The 19350-nt window shown below is 47.7% G+C and overlaps 1 protein-coding gene across 1 annotated transcript in view; it reads left to right on the top strand.

Moving 5' to 3' along the window:
- Nucleotides 1–18974, top strand: part of LOC106746214 (ABC transporter G family member 9) — a 132741-nt gene extending 113767 nt beyond the window's left edge. The window contains exons 3-12 of the mRNA XM_014622525.1: nucleotides 1454–1623; nucleotides 7631–7736; nucleotides 10063–10163; nucleotides 10386–10641; nucleotides 10878–11048; nucleotides 11896–12017; nucleotides 14151–14358; nucleotides 16178–16392; nucleotides 17319–17527; nucleotides 18292–18974. Of these exons, the coding sequence (XP_014478011.1) occupies nucleotides 1454–1623; nucleotides 7631–7736; nucleotides 10063–10163; nucleotides 10386–10641; nucleotides 10878–11048; nucleotides 11896–12017; nucleotides 14151–14358; nucleotides 16178–16392; nucleotides 17319–17527; nucleotides 18292–18487 (1754 nt within the window). The 3' untranslated portion in view covers nucleotides 18488–18974. The remainder of the gene's footprint in view (nucleotides 1–1453; nucleotides 1624–7630; nucleotides 7737–10062; nucleotides 10164–10385; nucleotides 10642–10877; nucleotides 11049–11895; nucleotides 12018–14150; nucleotides 14359–16177; nucleotides 16393–17318; nucleotides 17528–18291) is intronic.
- The last annotated feature ends 376 nt before the right edge of the window (nucleotides 18975–19350 follow it).

Genomic DNA, 19350 nt, shown 5'->3' with positions numbered 1-19350 from the left:
GGTTTTTATTTATATCTGTAGGCCCTCCGAGTGGATGCAAATTATCCTTGAGAACGTCGGAGCAGCGTCAAATTTCGACTCCGGGATTCGATATTCAATATCGCGTTTATTCGAGCGCTCTGTTATATTTCCGCATGCACTTTTCTTTCGTGAACGTTCGCTTCGCCGTCGACGACGTGCCACAATTACGGGCTCTTTCTCGAGCCCGGCCGCGTTATTTCTCGCGCGGGGTCTTAATCGCGCCGGTGTTGCGTGAACGTCGCGTGGAATTAAGTCTGCGTTTCTATCTTTAACCGCTTTTATGCGCAGCGACGAAATATATGTATATATACATATACATAAATATATATATATATATACATATACACGTAGGCGCGCGCGCACACAGACAGACGAGGTCGGGGCAATTTCGCCCGGCTGGAATATTTATCGCCGCCAACGGCGAGAAAGTCCGTACGCGATCGTTTTCGACGCATCGCGCGCGCGTCTAGCAGGAATTTACCGATCTTAATTATTTCGACGTGAAGTTCCGGCCCCGTTTCCCTCCGCGCGCGCAGCGGAACCGCAATTTTACGACGCAATTAGAGGCGAACTCGTGATTCTCCTCTTTTCATCGGCGCTTTAACGCGGACGTCCCCGTAAACCTGCAAAATGCACTCACGACGTTGATTGCTACGTATTTTAAACTCTTAAAATTGGCGAATTGATTCAAATCAGAGGGATTTAATTTTTAAATGACGCGTAACATGTGTCATCGCAAAGTTGTACGTTCAGTCATTGTGATAAAGACGTATATTTGCACGATTTTCCATTTTATATGCATACACAAAAAGGAATGCTGGGTTCAAGCAAATAATTATTCCAATGCTCCTTGGCAAGCTTTTATTTAGGTCAAGTAATATTTACTTGATCCAAGGAAAAATTCGCTAAGGCGTATCGGAGTAATAATTTACTTGAATTTAGCGTTTCTTTTTTGCGTAAGTGTCGAGCCAAAAATTGTCTACTCGCGATCTAAGGAATGATCAAGTATTTATGATTCCTTGTGTACAAAATCAATTCCCTTCGTAATAAAATGATTCAATACGCAAAAGCTGCGCGCCTGTCAGATCGGCCGCGCCCGACGGGAGGCTAATTTATATTTGCATATGAATAAATTCCGAATAAATTCTCCAGGTGTCTCGGGATGCGCGTCTCGAGATGTTTCTCGAGGTATCCGAGAGAACCTACTAATTTTCGCAGCACGAGAGACGTTAAAATGCCATCGAGCGAGCGCTAACGAGGATGCATTATCGTCGCGTTCGCGCAATCCGCGCGATGATTCCCCGCGACTCACGCGTGAGACTTTTGACACGTGATACGCGAGGAAACACTCCCGCCGACACGTACCAACAACAAGCTTGTACGACAGAACGGAGCGGAGGCGCTAAATTTTTGCCTGACACATTTGTTACAGGCTGTGGTAAAACAACACTGCTGAACTGTTTGTCCGGCCGCGTTGGCTTGGACGGCGGTGAGATCTGGCTGAATCGCGAGAGGCTTACCAAACGGTGGCGCAGGAGAATCTGCTACGTACAACAGCAGGATGTTTTTTTCCCCGATCTCACCCTACGGCAGACGCTCGAGGTGAGTTCGTTGATGATCGTCGATTACTAATTACGGGGAAAAAAGTGCTACCGCTCGGGTAATATTTACCTCGCACATCCAAGTGAAGTGGTCAACTCCAATACTCCTCGGCAAATGTTCACTCGAAAAATAGAAATATAATTCATTATGATATATTTCCTTCGTGTAAGTAGACATTTACTTGTATGTGTTGAAGAAGTCGCAACAAATATTAAATTCATAATGTTTGAGGGTACCAGAATTGATTAAAAGAAAAAAATATTTACTAGACAGAAAGATCAGAAAAGTATTTGAAACCAGTAGATTTCTTCATTGGAAAAGAAATATTGCATAATTCTAGTAAATACTCTCTTAAATTTAGAACTTTCAGTAATTCATTTACAAATTAAGATATTACTGCGTTCAAGTGAATATTTATTAGAAACTATAAAAATATAAACTGATAAAAATACTATTCGATTCGAGAGATGGAAGAAGAAACGGATGATTACGTTTACTCGATTCCGACACCTTTTTTTCCCGTGCACAAGCAGGTGAATCGCGAACACAGGGCGACACGCATGGGCCCTCAACGATAATTCTTCGGTCGAATGTCGCGCTGATTTCGCTTCTTCATGGGCTGTGGGCTCGTTTTGTCACGCTTTTGTCCGAAAGCGTCGTTTCACCTTCGTTGCCAATTGAATGCCGAAGGAATATGGAACAATGCTTTCAGCGCGAAAACGCCCGGAGCGAGCGCGACAGTCTTTCGAATTCGAATCGATCTGCGAGAATGATGGGTGAGAAATCGAGCGCAATCGGCGCCGTTGGATGCATTTCTGTTCCACCGCGAAGTCAGAGCAGAGACAAGAAAGAAAGCCGGGCGATGGGACGAGATCGCGGCGCGTTTCCTCGTTTTCCACGAAAATCGCCGAGCCGACAGCCGTGCCAAGACAACCGCGCGCACCTTTCACTCGATATCCATCACGACCCACGCGCCCAGCAGGAGGCGGGAATTAGGAGGACACCCTGTACGCGAAGATCGCGGGGAATGCAAATGCGGGCTAGAAGCCAATGCACTCGTGCCGCGTGCCCTCGCGAGCTGCACTTGGGGGATTTAAGAGGTCTCGGGAAAATGAACGCGGACAGATATGTGCTTTGTCGTTCAGCCACTAATTGAATAAATATGTCGGAGCGCCTTGTGTGCGTGCGTACGTGCGTACGAGCGAGCAAGCGGGGCGCATCGCGAGGCAGAAACTCTCGCGTATCAAGACGCGCGAAAGAAATCGCGACGGGAACAATGCGCGAGCCGCTCTCTCACCGAGCAACTGTGCGATTACGCACCGCTCGGGATGCGTCAGCGAGGAAGATCGACGAGTAACGAGCGCGAGAAAAAAAGAAAGAAAGGGAAGAAAAAAGAAAAACGCGAGCGTTATTTTCTTATCGTCACCGAGGCGTCACGCGTCTCAGAGGCGAACGGCTAAATAATCCGACTTTACATTCCACGATCGACCGGTCGCGATCGAACGGATTCAGACAGCCTGTTCTACATCTCGCGACGGTGAGAGCTCTCTCTCTCTCTCTCTCTTTCTCTCTCTTCCTTTCCGCGAGCTCGTTAAAAACACATATAACAAGTATACGGAGAGAAAGAGCAAGCCGAGAGGAAGAGGAGGTGGAGAGAAAGAGAGAGGGGGGAGGGGGAGAGAGAGAGAGAAAAGAGGCGTCACGTGTGGCGCCCACACGTGCACGCGCGTGCGACACGCGCGTGAAAAGGCGGCGATACCACCGTTCGTGCACCGCGTCGTTCGTCTAGTCGCGACCGTTAGAGCGGGGAACGATCCGGAGGAGGACCGGCGCTGAGCAGCGAGGCGGAGAGCCGCGTGGTATCGCGCCCGGTGACGTCATAACTCGGTCAGTGAACCGGCGAGAGCGCGCGGCGTGCGTCTTACGGTTTCAAAAACATTTGGCGCCGCGTCTATACGCACGCATACCGCACGGCTACGCCGTAGAGAGGCACGTTCCACGACCGGACACGCTGCTCTATTCCGCGCCTCTGCGCCGGGATGACACTTTCTCTTCCCTCCCGATTCTTCTTTCCCGTTTCCTCTCTCTTTCCGTGTTGATCGCGCGCACGACCTCCTGTTATCTATGGTCGCGCCCAACGGCCTGCGAAACGCTCACCTGGATGACTCCGGCGGGCCTCGTGTAACGTGTCACGTCGTCGTGACCTTCGACCCTTTCGCGCTCAGCCGAAAAGCGACAGAGTATGAGCGCCCACAGCGCGAAATCCACACGGGGGAAAATCATTTGCTGGGCCCAGCAAATTTCACGTTGTCGCACTGAGATCCGTCGGGGTTACGCTGAAAACTGAATCTGGTTGGTTCTAGCCGACAATGGACGAGGGAATGCGTTTTGCTTGAGTGACGCGGAATTTCTGGTTGTGAGAATCAAATTTTCGGCTCGTGAGAACTAGAAATCTTGCTTCCTTCAAGTGAAACGCGCTCGGCTGTTCATTGTCGGGTGGACCCAGCCAAATTGATTTTTCGGTATATTACGTGAACAGAAAGACGATTTGTTGGGAATACCCAATCGTCATTCGCTGGATTATCTTGCCGAATCTACAAATTAGTCGGCCGTAGGAACAAATTAGTAAATGTAGGAAAACGCTTGTTCGCAACAGCAAATTAACGTGTGCTAAAAGACAAATTCACTCTGCAGAACATTTTCTATCCTGGTAATAAAATTGCTTCTGCTTTAATTACGAACAATTTGCTAATTTGATTGTACCAACTCTATTTTATAGCTGTCGCAATAAATATGCAGCAGCAACGGGTTTCGCCACAACGGTAAATTATTTTTCTCCGTATAGCGGTGTAAACAAGGTTACGCACGCGCGGTATTTATGTCATACGCTTAAAAAATCCAAAAGTGCTACCGTTCAAAAAATATTCATTTGATCCAAGTAAAATGATGACTTCGATACTTCTTGGCGAATATTTACGAAAAATAAAAATACAGCTGACCCATATATCACGCAATATGATATTTCATTCGTATAAGTAGACATTCGCTTGCATGTCTCAAAATACAATTTACGACGAGTGTTAAATTCATAATATTGAATACAGCGCAATTGTTGGGAGTCGAACGACCAAAATAGTTCTTAAAAATGCGCTTCGCAGGCGGGCTCTATGGTGGCTCTCGGTAGCGAAAGGGTTAAAACCCCATGACGATGACTCGATGTCTCCTCGCGGGTCGATACCGGATCCCCCCCGGGTGCCGCCGCATCAACGGAGCGATAAACCGCCGATAAACGCGAACATACCGGAAGATATCGCGCGAAAGCCGCTTTGTACGCTCTTATCTCGCTTCTCGATCTCGCGTGTGTGATGTTCACGATTGTTTTATCGGAATAAGCAGAGGGAGAGAATCCCGTCTCGAGTATGTTAAGGTAATTAAGGGTGAGATAGGTGAATAGCGAGAAAATAGAATACCGAAACGAGGGAGGGAAGAGAGAGGGGGGCTGACATACGACGCGGTGATAAGGAAGCTAATCACGCGGGAGCAAGCGAAGTCCAGTTCTAGCCGGCTGTGTATATCGTCGCTATCTTTATTTAGACATAACTGGTATTCCCGCGTGGGGAACACAATATCATCAGCCGCACTTTCTCTCTCCGCATAACGGACTCGCTTGTGTAACGGCACGAGGGGAATGAGGAGAGAACGTTGAGAAACGGTACGTCCGTCCGTCCGTCCTCGGCCTTTAGATCCTCACGGACCTCCGTTGTCGATCGCGAGCGTAAAGGATGCTCCATCCGCGCCGGCCTCGATGACGTGTTGTCACCCGCCGCGAGAGGCTCCGAGGAGGCCCCGTTTCGAGATGCGGATTCGTTTGAAAATTATTACCGAGGAGAGATTTCGTCATCTCTACTCTCGGAGGCCCGCCCAGACAGGTGTACCGTCGATTCGGCGGCAACTTTCCAGCCGATTTGTGAAGATCCTTTTTTAATACGCTTTTTTTGCTGAATATCGATGTAACGAAAAAATTACATTATCGCATGATGCGAATTTAATGATTTCATGGTAATGTAATGATAATTTCGTAGATGTTATTAAATAAACTGCCATCGCCGATAGATCCTAAGTCTGTCTGGATGGGAGCCGCGCAATGCCCCTCTTTCTCTCTCTCTCTCTCTCAGATTTTCGACGCCCGAAATTAAAAAACACATTTGTGTTTGTATATGTGTGCATGCGTGTACGTGTACCCACGAGCATAACGGTACGTTACACACACGGCGTGTTCGTTCGATACAGCCGATGTTATCGATACTCCACTGACAGCGGCGATAATATCGCCATGGCGATCTCACGCGTCGCCTTGATTCGTGAGATTCGGACGAGAGGCTTTAACATTTCTCGATCGTCGCCTCAACCGCTGCCACGAGAATGTCGGAATTCGAATCGACCCAATTTCGAAAAGCCCAAGATTACATCGCGCGATTATATCACTAATCTATTCCGTCGCACGACACACCGACGAGTTTCTTCCGGTTAAACTGCGCGTTCTAATTTAAATTCGTCGTAAGAGCGAATTAGAAAATGTAGAAAACACCACTACTTCTTTCTAACAGCAAATTAATCTAAGGACAAACTCGACGGAATATTTTCTATCCTGGCGACAGAACTGTTTCTGCCGTAGTTATTATTAATTCGTTGATTCGGTCATGCCAGTTAAGTTTTCTCGTTGTCGCAACGAATATGCAGTAACAACGATGATTTCGCTGCAACGGCCAAGTTATTTTCCTTCGCGTACAGACATTCAATTCTAACACTGTCTTGAAATAAGTAATAAAACTGTAAAAAGCGCTCTCGATATTTCAATTGTTAAATACCAAACCACCTATTTTGGTTAAAGTAGAGAGGTAAATGTATCGTTAGACTTGAATCTGTTTTGCTACCTTAGCTCCTGCCGTATTGTAGAATTAAAGGTTTGACATAGAGCTGAAATATCGACTCGCTCACTCGTTACTTTGAAAAGCAGCGCTCCGCTCTAACGAATCCGCGTACGTCTGACCGCGACTTACTCATGCGAATTCACCTCTTCAAAGCGAAACCTTCGGCAACTTCTCTCACGGACTCGCCGTGGCGATGTTACACATAGCAAGAGCGCAAGAACGCGCTTCATTAATGGTACTCGAGTATCCCCGAGAGCGACATTTTCCTTTTGACAAGTACAGCTATAGACCCCGCGCGGTACGTTTCACCTCGGCTCGTAAGATCGCTCCTCGAGAGGAGCGTAATTTCTCGTACGGGAGAGAATATTCCGTGCCAACGGTATTCTCTATCGATACAGCCCGCCAGTGTAACTTAATTATCGAAACGCGTCGTTCGTTTGCCCGTAACGAGGCCAGCGAGCTTCTCTATGCGAAGTTTCCCGAATTAAATTTGAAATTTTCTCGCGACACAGAGACAGGCGGACAAAAAGAGAGAGAGAGAGAGAGAAATTCCGTTTGTACAGTCGACGCAACTCCTGTCCCACCACTGGGACGCGAAATTTCGTTAGCCCAGATAACTCAAAAGCTCTCCGACGGATGGGTGGATGGATGGATACCTGGACGGCGACGATACCGCGAGCTTCCTCGCCGGATTATTAACGAGCCTCCCAGACGCCTTTTCGCGATAAAAACAGCCCGCGGTTTCGCAATCGACGCGTCATCGTAATTGACTTAACGATCGAATCATGACGGGCGCGCCTTCCCCCGCCCGACGTGCGTTTCAGCCGGCGGGTAATAATAGTACAAAGTGGCCTGGTTATTACGAAACGGAAATGCATCCACCGTCGCCGTCGCTGCTGCAGCAGCCACTGTGTGGTTGCGCGGCGCAGTTTTGCTTACATTGCTGTTTAATGCGCGCGTTCGGTCCGTCAGCGCGCGTAAACCGTGGTGCAGCGCTTTAAAGCGATTGCGTTGAAACGAGCGGCGAACGAGAGCGCCTAAACCGCCCTCGCGAATCACGCATCGCAATTTTGCAGTACCAGGCGAGGCTGAGGCTTCCGGACACGCTCTCGCACTCCCAGAAGATACAGTGCGTGGACCATATCATCGAGGTCCTCGACCTCGCGGCCTGCCAAGACACCAGTAAGTACGACGCCGTGGCGCCGATCGCCGCGTATTTAGGATGGGGACTTTCGCTATATCGGGCTGAGATTAGGCGGGATCAGAGGGAACCGCGAAACGGAGAACTACGATTGGGCAATTTCAGCCCGATAATCGTAATTTGCTGGCAATTTCGAGGCGTCCGCTCGCGCGGACGGATGCTCGCGACGTGCAAACAACGGCGCGTTTATCTCGTGTCTCTTCACGACGCCGGACAGAGTATAGGCGTGGGAGGCGGTTTAGCTGTCAAAAATGTTGAGTACTGTTCTTGAAAAAGTTAGCCAATTTTTTTAGGAATAATGTTCAGAATTGATTCATTATTGAATATTCAATAATATCCGATTTAAAGAGAAAACACAGTCAGGTGTATTCCTGACGGTCATCCGTCGGTTTCCTCGTTTGTTAAGAACTCGTTTTGCCTCCGTAGACAAACAAGAGTTATAGTTGGATTAACACGGACGAATTTTAGACAATCGATTCCATTGCATAATTTAAAGAATACATAGTCATTGGTTTTTCTGGCAAACCTGGTAAAAACAACTTAAAAAATAAAATCATAATCCTTCACTTTATGAACATCGCATCGGAATCGTTGTTACTTTCCTTTTTCATAGAATTTTTGTTTTATCTTTAAATAAGCCAGTTATCGTACATGATTCCTTATGATCGAGTTCTTTTTTTTTTTTTTTCGAAAAGGTTAAAATCGCGTCGAGCAAGAAATAAGAAAATGTTTTCCTTAAAAGTGAGAAGGAAGGGAAGGTGGCGAACAAAATTGACAGGCGTACCGCGCGGCCCCTCTGAAAACGGCGTTTCCGGTTTTCCTCGAGGCTTCGAAAAGCAGAGACTTCGATTCGCGTCTCCGGCGGGCGGCGATGCGTTGAGCCGACGTTTTTACAGCTTCTTCTCGCGTCGCCTCTTCATCGTACGTCGCGCCCAGCTCGATCGCGACGAAACGGAGTTCAGCTCCGCTGGCGGAAGCGCGGTGACATTTTCCTGAATACAAATGAGGGAAAGTACGGACACGGTATCTCCGCGAAGTGTCGGGCTCATTGTCGGTCGTTGATAAACGGTTTCCTCGATCGTTAACCCGGCCGAGCTTCTCGAGTGCCGCGAGAAAGAGCGAGCGTGGAGGAGCGGGAAGCCGCCGCGCCGTGACGTAAAATATTATTCCCCGCAATTACGTTCGTTTCTCTTCCTGTGTGTCCCACCGAGCGGGCGTGCGAGAGGCGCGCGCAAACGGCGACGATGAAGTTAATAATTTACTGCGCATCGGGGATCGCGGCCGCGCGTCTCATTAGTTCCAGATAGCGTCGGCCGAATCGCGACGCCAACGCGCGCTGCCGCGGCCGATCGCCCATGGAAAACTATTATCCGTTATTGTTTAGCGCGGATTTTTTCGCCGATATCGACGATCGTAATTCCGTTATCTTCAGCCGCGCGCGCGCGAAACGTGGGCTCTCGCACGGAGACTAATAAAACGCCTTTGACTCTTTATTGTTCGCGGCGAGTCGTATCTCTTCAACTTTTCAAACGGCCCCTTTTTCCCGTGCCGGTGGTGAAAAGCGCAGTACCGCGCGTGAATCGCGATCGCCCGTAATTTTCGCGATATCCCCCCCCCCCTCCCTCTCTTCATTAAGGGAGATCTCTCGAGCTTTTTGTGCGCGCGTTTTGCACGTCCGCGCATTTCCGACAGGCTCTTTCTACGTTAGGTAGATTAAAATAGATTATAAATATGAATGTACAGGGTGCGCCGGTATAAGAAGAACACCCGAAAATCGTTTTTGTTTCTAATGAGAAATGGTTACAGCCCAATTCTTGAGTGATTTCGAAAGAGGGATACGGTGGAAGGAAAATTTTTTTACGTTCATTTTATTTCGATTTTTTTTTCTTAATCACCATGCTTAAGCCTCCGAGATATTTAGATGTTTTCATTATGCTGGGACACCCTGTATATAGAAAGACTCTGAGATAAAACATTAACCCATTAAAATCCATGGCCAGTAAGGTTAATAAAAAAAAACAACAAATGGAAATAGGAGTGTAAGAAACATCGCTTTGAAAATATTTTCATCCTCCGGTCTTATTTCCAATTATTGTTTATTTGCTAACTTTACTGGCCTACAGCCGTGGATTTTAATAGGTTAATGTGGGAGAAAAGGGTAATAAGAACCGAGCGTTGGTCTTTGTACGATAATATTATTCAATAGATAAAAACAAGTTGCACGTATAGCGCGATAGGCGTGTGCATTTCTTTCTCTTATTTTCTCTCTCTGCCAAACACAGCATCAACGATATCTCCTTTCTACAGTTATCGGAGATTACACGAAGCGAGGACTTTCCGGTGGTGAGAAGAAGAGGACGAGTATAGCCTGCGAATTACTCACGAATCCATCGCTAATGCTGCTCGACGTAAGCTCTTTCCACATTCTGTTCTTCTTTCCTTCTCTTTCCTAATCCCGCGCGCTTGTGTCTCGAATCTCATTGCATCTTAATCGGATATTTCCATGTCGGTGTATTCCGCATCGGAAACACATCCGGGGAAAATATCCCGAGGGATGGACGAAACCCTCCCCGCGCTCCGTGTCCGCGCGGTGTTCGCTAACTTGGCAATTTCTTTCACCGCGATTTCAGGAACCCACGAGCGGGCTCGACTCGCACTCGGCACAGGCATTGATCTCGCGGCTGAAGAAGTATGCCGAGCAGGAGGGCAAGAGCATCGTGGTGACGGTGCACCAACCAAGTTCCAGGATGTTCCACAGTTTCAGCAAGCTGCTCCTGCTGAGCCGCGGCCAGGTAGCGTACTACGGCTCGACGGCGAATATCGGCAGATTTTTCTGCACGATAGGGCTCACGTTGCTGCCGCACTACAACCCCGCAGATTTCATTCGTAAGTACACTCTCTCGGCGCGGTTTCTCCCTCACCGTTTCCCTTATCGATTCGACTTTCATCGTGCAGTTTCTATCGTCGGATAGTCGGTGTCATCCGAGATAATAATATTTTCGCCGGCGATATGTAACCCGAGCGTACGCGATAACGCAGATTAGACGTTGACCGCGAATTCGAGTCACAGCCCCAGCGGCCGCACCTCCAATGTTGCACGAGACACGGCCTGTTCGTTTCAGTGGAGCAAATCAAGGGACCAGAGGAGGTTCGAGAGCGTATCGTTGCCGCGGCGAGAGCCGCAAGACAGGGACCCGACTGCCCACCGGAACTTCGTCCGGAGTATAATCCCAGCCAACATCCGCTCTGCGACCATCTCATCCATTATCACGAGCACCACATCAGCCACAACGGTATTATATAGTATGCAGAGCCGCCCCACGATAATACGTATTTATATGTATGCACACCTAGACCTTCTCCCCCGGCTCTAACGGCCGATTCCGTTGCGGTTCCGACGTAGCCGCTGGAAATGCGCTCGCCGCCGGAGAAAGAGCGAAAAAGAGAAGAGAAGAAGAGAGAGAGGGAGATCGAGTGTCTCTCAATGTACCTTGTCCGGCTCTGCGTTGGCTGTGGTGGAAGGGCGGCTTTGCGAATCGCGTGAGACGGACAACCGCACCGCCGGTGTTTAAAAGCTTTTTTAACACGCGCGCGACGTATCAATCCCCACGGGAGAACTTTACCTGCCCTCGCGTTCTCGGCGCAACACTCGATGATATTTACTCCAATCTAAATTTCTTTTATTTAGATGGAACGAACAGTTGCCTCTTCGCGAAAAATACTATGATTTAAAGAACAAAATGTATACTTCTTCGTCTCTTTATTTGGAAAAAATTTTTTCGATGTAAAAGTAAGTATGTTATTCGGATCCGAGCGGACAAAAAGTATCTTCTCTTTCGCAGGAATTTTTGCTTTCGATGCATAAATTATTTAGAATAATTCCAAGTTATTCAGGAATGGGAAAGGGGAGCGGATTACAATAACAAGCCATGAGCTAACATTTTTGAGAAAAGCGTCACGTAAGATAATTGACATCGATTTCTCTCTCTCTCTCTCTCTCTCTTTTCTCCTGCTACCTCCCTCTCTCTCTCTCCTCTTTCAACCATGTCACCGTACCTACTCGCGCATATTTATCGATTCGACGATGCGCACGATTCTCGAACGCTCCTCTAACCGGCCATTTCACCGGCGCTTTTACAGTGAAGGAAGACGAAGGCCGTACGCTATGGTTGGACACACAAAGCCACGCCAGCAGCAGCGCGAGTTCTGCCGATGACGACTATTCCTGGCAGTGGCCCACCAGCTTCTGGTCGCAGTTCAAAGTGAGTACGACGATATCCGCGAATGTTTTCAGCAATTAGCGGATACAATGCCGGCATATTCCGGTCGCTCAAGCGCTCCTCGCTTCTGCCCGAAGCACCGGCCGCTGACACATTAATTCGCCGTTTCTCTATGCAGCGGAGGACGGAAGCGGAGAGCGAAATGCAATCGTAAAATTGCACGCAGTGTCATGTGTACAGGCCTTTTAATGTATACAAAGGGAGAAGGAAATTAATGCGTTTCAAACGGACAGTATCGAAGATATCTTTCTTTTCCGCGCACATAGAAGAATACTTACTGAACGTATTCACGAAAAAAGTGAATCTGATTGGATCTACCTGACAACGGGCAACGAAACAAATTTTAGTCGAAGGAAACAGAACTTCTGCTTGAGAGAAGAACTCAATATAGTTTATGACAACGAGAAATTGTGTTCCTCTCAACGAAAATGTCCATTGTCCGGTAGATCAAATTTATTTATCATTACGCCTTATATTAACATAATCGCACGTGAAATAAATAATATTCATCTCGTGCACGCTCCGAGACAGCGCGACGTCTGCGCGATTCTCCGAGTCCGACGCGACTCTTGACGGCGCTCAATCGCAAGATGATCGAGTCTGTCGCGCAACCTATCGATTATTCATCGCGGACGCGGCTAAGAACATGCAAGTGGATTAATGTTCGTCGAATCGATTATTCCCGGTTGGAAGGACGACGCGTCGCGGTGTCTCTCGTAGGTGGTGCGGCGGCGACGTGCGAGGGAAACGCGCAATGTGCGTGTAAACGTGTCGCGGGAAAGAAGCACGGCGGCGGAAAGCCGCGCACGGAGAACTGGGTCGCGTTCGCCGCGATTCACCATATCCGGATAATTACGTGCGACCGTTCGTAATCGCTTTGTACGCGCGACGTCGCTCGCGTCACTTTTACCTCGCCGGAACGCGTTCTTCACGCGGCCTACGCGGGAAAAAAAATCATTCCGTTCCGGTGCGATTGAAGAATTTTCGAAAGAGGAGCGGAAAGATTTCCGTAGAGGGTTTCTCTACTCGGACAATCGCTCTTCTCGGTTGTCTCGGCCGAGTTTTAACGCAGCTGATTCGTTCACACGAATGTGTGCGGTCAGTCGCGATAACAGCGGCGCTGCCATCCAAGCTACTCGAGCCACCTTTTGTCACCGTTTCTTGACGAGTCATTAAAAATTCACTATCGTCCCTAACATATGTCATTATAGTCACCTTTTTTTTCCGAGCTACCGTTAGATTTGTAAAATATGGACATTCTAGCTAACCCCTACGGGACGTGTGGCAAAAATACAAGGGTTTTTAATAGTTTTTCTGTCAAATGTAACAAATAAATATTTCGCATTTTCATTTCTTTTTATAGTAGTGCGGAGTATACAGTTTTGATTTGTATATTTCATTTGCCTTAAACATAATAAATAATACTTGATAAATTAAGTTCTCCTTAAGGTGCGGCGTATATACCGGAGTTGCCCTGTACATTTTTGCTATACTCTTAACAAAAAACTGCTCCGGAAGCATACCTGTATCGTATCATTCATGCCCTTGATTTGTTCTTGTTATGAACTTTCAAGCCGTATTTTGAAAATAACTCCCGCTACGTGTTAAGTTATCCACGCAGATAAATTTCGGAAAATGTGTAAGAGTGTTTGCGTTTTTGCTCGGCCTCGGTTGCATTCAGAATTTGAAGCGGAAAACGCCACTTTCGGTCACTACTTCGATGTCTGAGTGAGAGATGTTACTTTTTCTCATCTTTCCCGCCGAGACAAACACACACCGACCGAAACGCGGAATATCAATCCCCGTGGCCTTTGTTCCTCTTGACCCGACGGACATAAAAAAATAAGCCGAAAAATAGCCTTCCGCGCGCGCGATACTTGAGGCGCGACATTCCGTATGCGCATCGTGTCGCAGGTTATTATTATTCAAAAAGACCTTCGACGCCGGCGTTGTGAAACTTCGCGTTCTATTTCCTCACGGACGCCGATATCGTCCGGGCGTTTCGTCGCTGCGCGTTAGAGCCGCGCCTCCTCCTCGCCGACGTCGCCCCGCGTCGCCACGAACGGTCAGAGGTGTTGCATTACGTGGCGAACGTCGCCCTCTGTGATGTTGCAGGTATTAACGGAGAGGAACTTTCAAGAAGCACGGCCACGGATGTTGTCGCGTTTAAATTGGTTGCAAACGATAGCACTGGGACTCCTCGCCGGGCTTCTCTGGCTGAGGCTTCCCCGAACAGAAGCGGCCCTCCACGACATCCAAGGCTGGATGTTCTTCAGCACCACGTACTGGATGCTCTTCGCGCATTTCGGCGCCCTCTCCAGCTGTGAGTCGAACTTAATTCCCACTCTCACGGAACGCCCACGCGCTGGGAATTCCGCCGCAGTGGATGATGAAATTTCCATTGCGGCGAGATGCGGACCGATTATGCCCGGACAATGACTCGGTGACAATACCGTGGTAAATGGCGCGAGAATAAACCGATACGCGTCGCGGAGCAAATCGAAATTCGCGGTGAATCGACACGTTTTCGAAACGAGACTGCGGAAGCCGCGACGGAAAATGTAATCGCGCGGATTTCGAGAGGCAATTGCGCGCGGAAAAACTCGCCCTCTCGTTTCCCTTCGATCCGTTATCGCAATATCGCCACATTTTTGTAAATAACATCCTGAGTCAGAAATTGTTCATAACTTCGGCCGTAGAATCGGTTGAACGACATTTCGACGAATGTAACTTCGTTCGATTCTCAATTTAGAATATTGATCGTTGACAAATTTATTGTGCAAAATGTAAAATGAGAGGCCGCAATAACCATCTTTCCCTCAATAGAATTCGAATGAAAAGGTCAAATATAACTCGAACTCAAAATCTAACTCGCAATCCCGAGATCGGAATATCTATTATGAGACCGTTCGAAAAAAATGTTCGATCGGAGAACGGCTCAATTACAATAGATACCCTGAATATCTCACGTGTGACAAATTAACCGTTTGAATGCTGAAAGTCGATATATCGATCTTTTAATACATAACCTAAAATTTTTCCCCATCATACTATTTTTTCATACTCTCAGTACAAATTAAGATCAGCAAATTTAACCCATATAAGAAAAAGATTCAGCACTCAAATGGTTAAATAACGACTATTAATACGGATCGTAGGTCAGCTGGTATTACCAGTCGTCATTTGAAACTTACTTCATGTTGGATATTTAAATTTGAATTTAGAATTCAGACGCGAATTTTCCACGTCAAATCCCACTTACAGATACAACGTCACGTGTATGATTCAGACGGAAAACTTAAATCTCTATTTTTCCAATTTAGATATACGGGTATCCGGGCTTATGTGAGACAAGTAATGATGATTCATTTCATTTTTTCATGATGATTAATAACCCAGACACGTCACACGTGTCGTAACGAGAGCATACGCGCCGAGTATGGACGCGAGGAGATCGGCGTTTCACGTTCCTACGTCGATTTTCCGCCGAGATGCGAACGTCGGGAGGATCTGAGGTTTCCAAAGACAGCGTGCGATTGTTCTCCGCCGGCGACCGGCAGCGCGCGTGTAGCACATTGTAGTGCGTTCACACCTCCCCCTCCTCCGGCGCCCGGTTGCGGAGAAGCGGGCGGCGTGCAACGTTGTTGTCGTCGGGTCTCCGTTTGAGAATCGCCGCTCCGTCGATATCTCCGCGTATAAAGGTCGCGGCGGTGTGAAGCAAATTGCGTTCGAAAGCTGAGACCACCCGTTGCCTCCGATGAATCCGGTAATCTCTCGGCGTTACCGAGTGATTTCGCGGCGGAGATACATCGAAATGATCTATCGACCGATCCGTTAGGTTGAACATGAATCAACGTAGAATCCACGATTGATGAAAGCGCAATTTCGCTTTTCGCTGTGGAAATTACCGGCTTAACGACCCGCCGCGAAATCGGCCGTTGGGACGGACGAACGGCGATGATGACGGTAAAAGCGCGAGGAACATGAAACTACGGCGAGCGATGGCGAGGATGTAAAACCGATTTTAGCATCACCTCCGAGTCGCCATAAAGCGCGTCGCGTCGCGGTGACGAAAGAAATGAGAGAGAGAGAGAGATGTGGGGATAATTCTGAAAATAACACGCGACGACGCGTTTTTCCAGTTCCCCCGGAGCGCGAGGTGATCAACAAGGAGCGCCTGTCAGGATCCTATCGGCTCTCGGCCTACTACCTGGCGAAGATGGTCGGCGAGCTGCCGCTGACGGTAACGCTGCCCGCGGTCTACCATATCATTAGTTACCCGATGTTAGGCTTCCACAGTCCGGCGGTCTTCGTCACGCTGCTCTTGTTCTTACTGCTCAACACCGTGGTCGCGCAGGTACGTGCGTTTCCGTCCCATTGCGATTCGCGCTAAATCTCACGTGGCTATCGCGTACACGGATAGAGCACGTAAAAGCGGGAGTGTGAATCGACAAACATACACATCGGGAAAGCGGAAAGGGAAATTATCGGGGAAAAGGCAACCACGTTTCAGAATTACAATTTCGCATTGCGGAGCCAAATTTTGAGCTTGCTTCATGTGAAGGAAGTTAAAACACTATCGAAATTTCGTTAGAAGAATTATTAATAATCATCATATATCGATGGCGAGAAGTGATACTGCGTATCAGCAAAAATGGCCATTTTTGGATTTTTAGTTCGGCGAACTCGGATTTTGCCTCTCTCGATTTGTTAAAAATGCTATACTTCTCGCTTGAAATCTTAAAAAAAAAAACAAACTGAAGAATACGGAGAAATTTGATTGTTCAGATCGAAATAAATTTTCAAAGCATTTGCTTTGTCCCTTTTGAAAACTTCCGACTTCGCGCATATCATTTCTCTCGATATATTATAATTATCCAAATCGATATATTAATATATATAATTATTAATCATCATATATATGTATATTGTATCAAGTACATGGCGGTCAGTGCTCTACACGTAACCCGGAGATTGAGTTCGTTTAACTCGATTCGCATTGTTTTGTCTGAGCTCTTTTCATAGTATACGTAATAAGAACCTCGCGTGAAAAGCACGCAAGAGGAAACGTCGGAATCGTTGTGATTGGGAATTCGCGATGCAGCACGCTTATTTATGAGTCACCGCCCTCCCTCCCCCCCCCCTCGCCCCCGAAAGTTATCGACTAAGCCAAGAACAGGATTAGCCTGGTGCGTTATTCGAATATATCGACGCGAACCGCCTTATCTCGCCGACCTCTTCCCCCGATCATCGCGACCTCTCAATATCACGACACGCTTACAGAGTGTCGGCTTCTTCGTGGGCGCGTGCTGCCTGGACCTGCAGGTGAGCATTACCGCGTCCGCCCTCTACACACTCGCGACGCAGCTTTTGGGCGGTTACCTGGCGACGGCGGTCCCACCGTGGTTAGCGTGGGCCCGATACGCGAGTATGGTGCACTACGCCTATCAGAACATGCAGATTCTGGAGTTCGGCGTCGGCGAACCGATCACGTAAGGCTATTACACACATGTAACTTTCACTCTAGCCGAGAAGCGATACCTCGTATTCGCCAAAATTCACCATTCTCGAGCTTTTAATCCGGCGAACTCGGAATGTACCTTCCCTCTCGACCCGCGAGAGAGCTCGTGCACGGTGAAAAATTTTGTCTTACGAACCGTCTTATAAACAAATCACCTTAACGTGGGGAGTGTGTTAAAAAGTAAGCAAATCGTTCGGGGCGGAATGAATTTTCAAGAAATTTTCCTTTATCTCTCCCGATAGCTCCTGGTCTCGCACATACGAGGTATCGCTTCATGACTGTCGTAATGTCGCTCGCCTTCCTACTCTGAGTCGCGCGATTATTGAGTTTGATTCTCTTTCGAAGTCGAAATCCGTGAAACATAGTCGAGCAGATCGAACGCAAAAAGCTGCAGCGGCAAAGTCTATTTATACGCCTAAGTGCGAAGTGAACGCGATAACTCGTCGGTTTAAATTGGCTGTACCCTTTCATTATGGATATTATTCGAAAATTATTCGGACGTTGTTGGAATGGAAAATAAGAAGGAAGATAGAGAAAGAAGTAGGAAAAAAGCGGAAGCACTGAAAGGTAGAAAGGGAAAAGGTGAAAGAGAAATCGATAAAGTAGAAGATAGAAAGAGAAAGAAATAGTTTGGGTAGACTGTAGATTCTAGGCGATGATGAGAAGAAGAAAAAGCGAACGTCCACGGAGGCACACGCTGTGTACTGACCGAGCGCGTAATCTTCTGTACGACAGATGCTCGCAACCGAGTAAATTCGCCGAGTGCAGAAACGGCACGACGATACCCGTTTCCGCGATTCTGGAGAGTCAAGGCGGGGCCAGGGGCTCCGGTCTACCGATGTGGGCGAACACGGCGGTGCTCCTGGCGTTCCTGATCGTTTTCCGGACCCTGGGCTACCTCGTACTGCGCTATTACCGTGTACCAAAATGAGCGTGCCGCCAGCCACGCAAGTAGCCACGCAAATTCTCCACACGACTACTTTCGCGCGGATCTTCAGTTTTACTATTACTACTACTACTATTATTATTATTATTATTATTATTATTATTATTATTATTATTATTATTACTGTAAAATCACCGGTCGTCGTCGTCGTCGTCGCGTGTCTCGCTATTGCCGGGAAAAATAATCGGCCGCGTACGTATCGACACCGTCCCCTGGGGGATCCTCTCTCTCTTTCTCGCGTCGTGCGCGCTGTCGAATGTCTGTAAAGTTTTTCTATCTAGCTTCGAAAACAGCGGAGAGAGAGAGAGAGAGAGAGAGGGGGTGAAAGAGGGAATATAGAGGGGGTGAGAGAGAGAGAGAGAGAGGCGGGGGACGGGTACCACGCGCGAATGCGAGCATTCTCGCTTCTCCCAATAGCGTATATCGAGCGACTCGAAACGCGAGACCGTAAGAGACTTGGTGAGAAAAAAAATATATATATATACATATATATACATATATACACACACATACATGTATATGTATATATAAATATATATATGCTGTATATGTTGAGACTTTGCACCACAATAAGGAGCGTATGTGTAACTGTGCTGTGTGAAAGATACGGACGCGCCGGCGCGCTTGCGCGTTCGCACACGTGTGCATGAATGCGGACCGAGTGAACGGACACACGGGACATCTCGTTGTTTTCTCGTTGTTTGCGGCAAGAAGGGTATAATAGTAGGGAAATTTGACCGCGGCATATCGCGACGCCGTGAAACCGACTGAAAATTTGTACGGGCGATGAGACCTTTGTATACATTACATACATACACACATATGTATATATATATATATATATATAT

Source organism: Dinoponera quadriceps, unplaced genomic scaffold, assembly GCF_001313825.1.
Source record: "Dinoponera quadriceps isolate SergipeBrazil2010 unplaced genomic scaffold, ASM131382v1 scaffold566, whole genome shotgun sequence".
NCBI classification, from domain to species: domain Eukaryota; kingdom Metazoa; phylum Arthropoda; class Insecta; order Hymenoptera; family Formicidae; genus Dinoponera; species Dinoponera quadriceps.
Note: the sequence above shows the minus strand (reverse complement) of the source record. Positions and strands in the feature narration are given on the sequence as shown.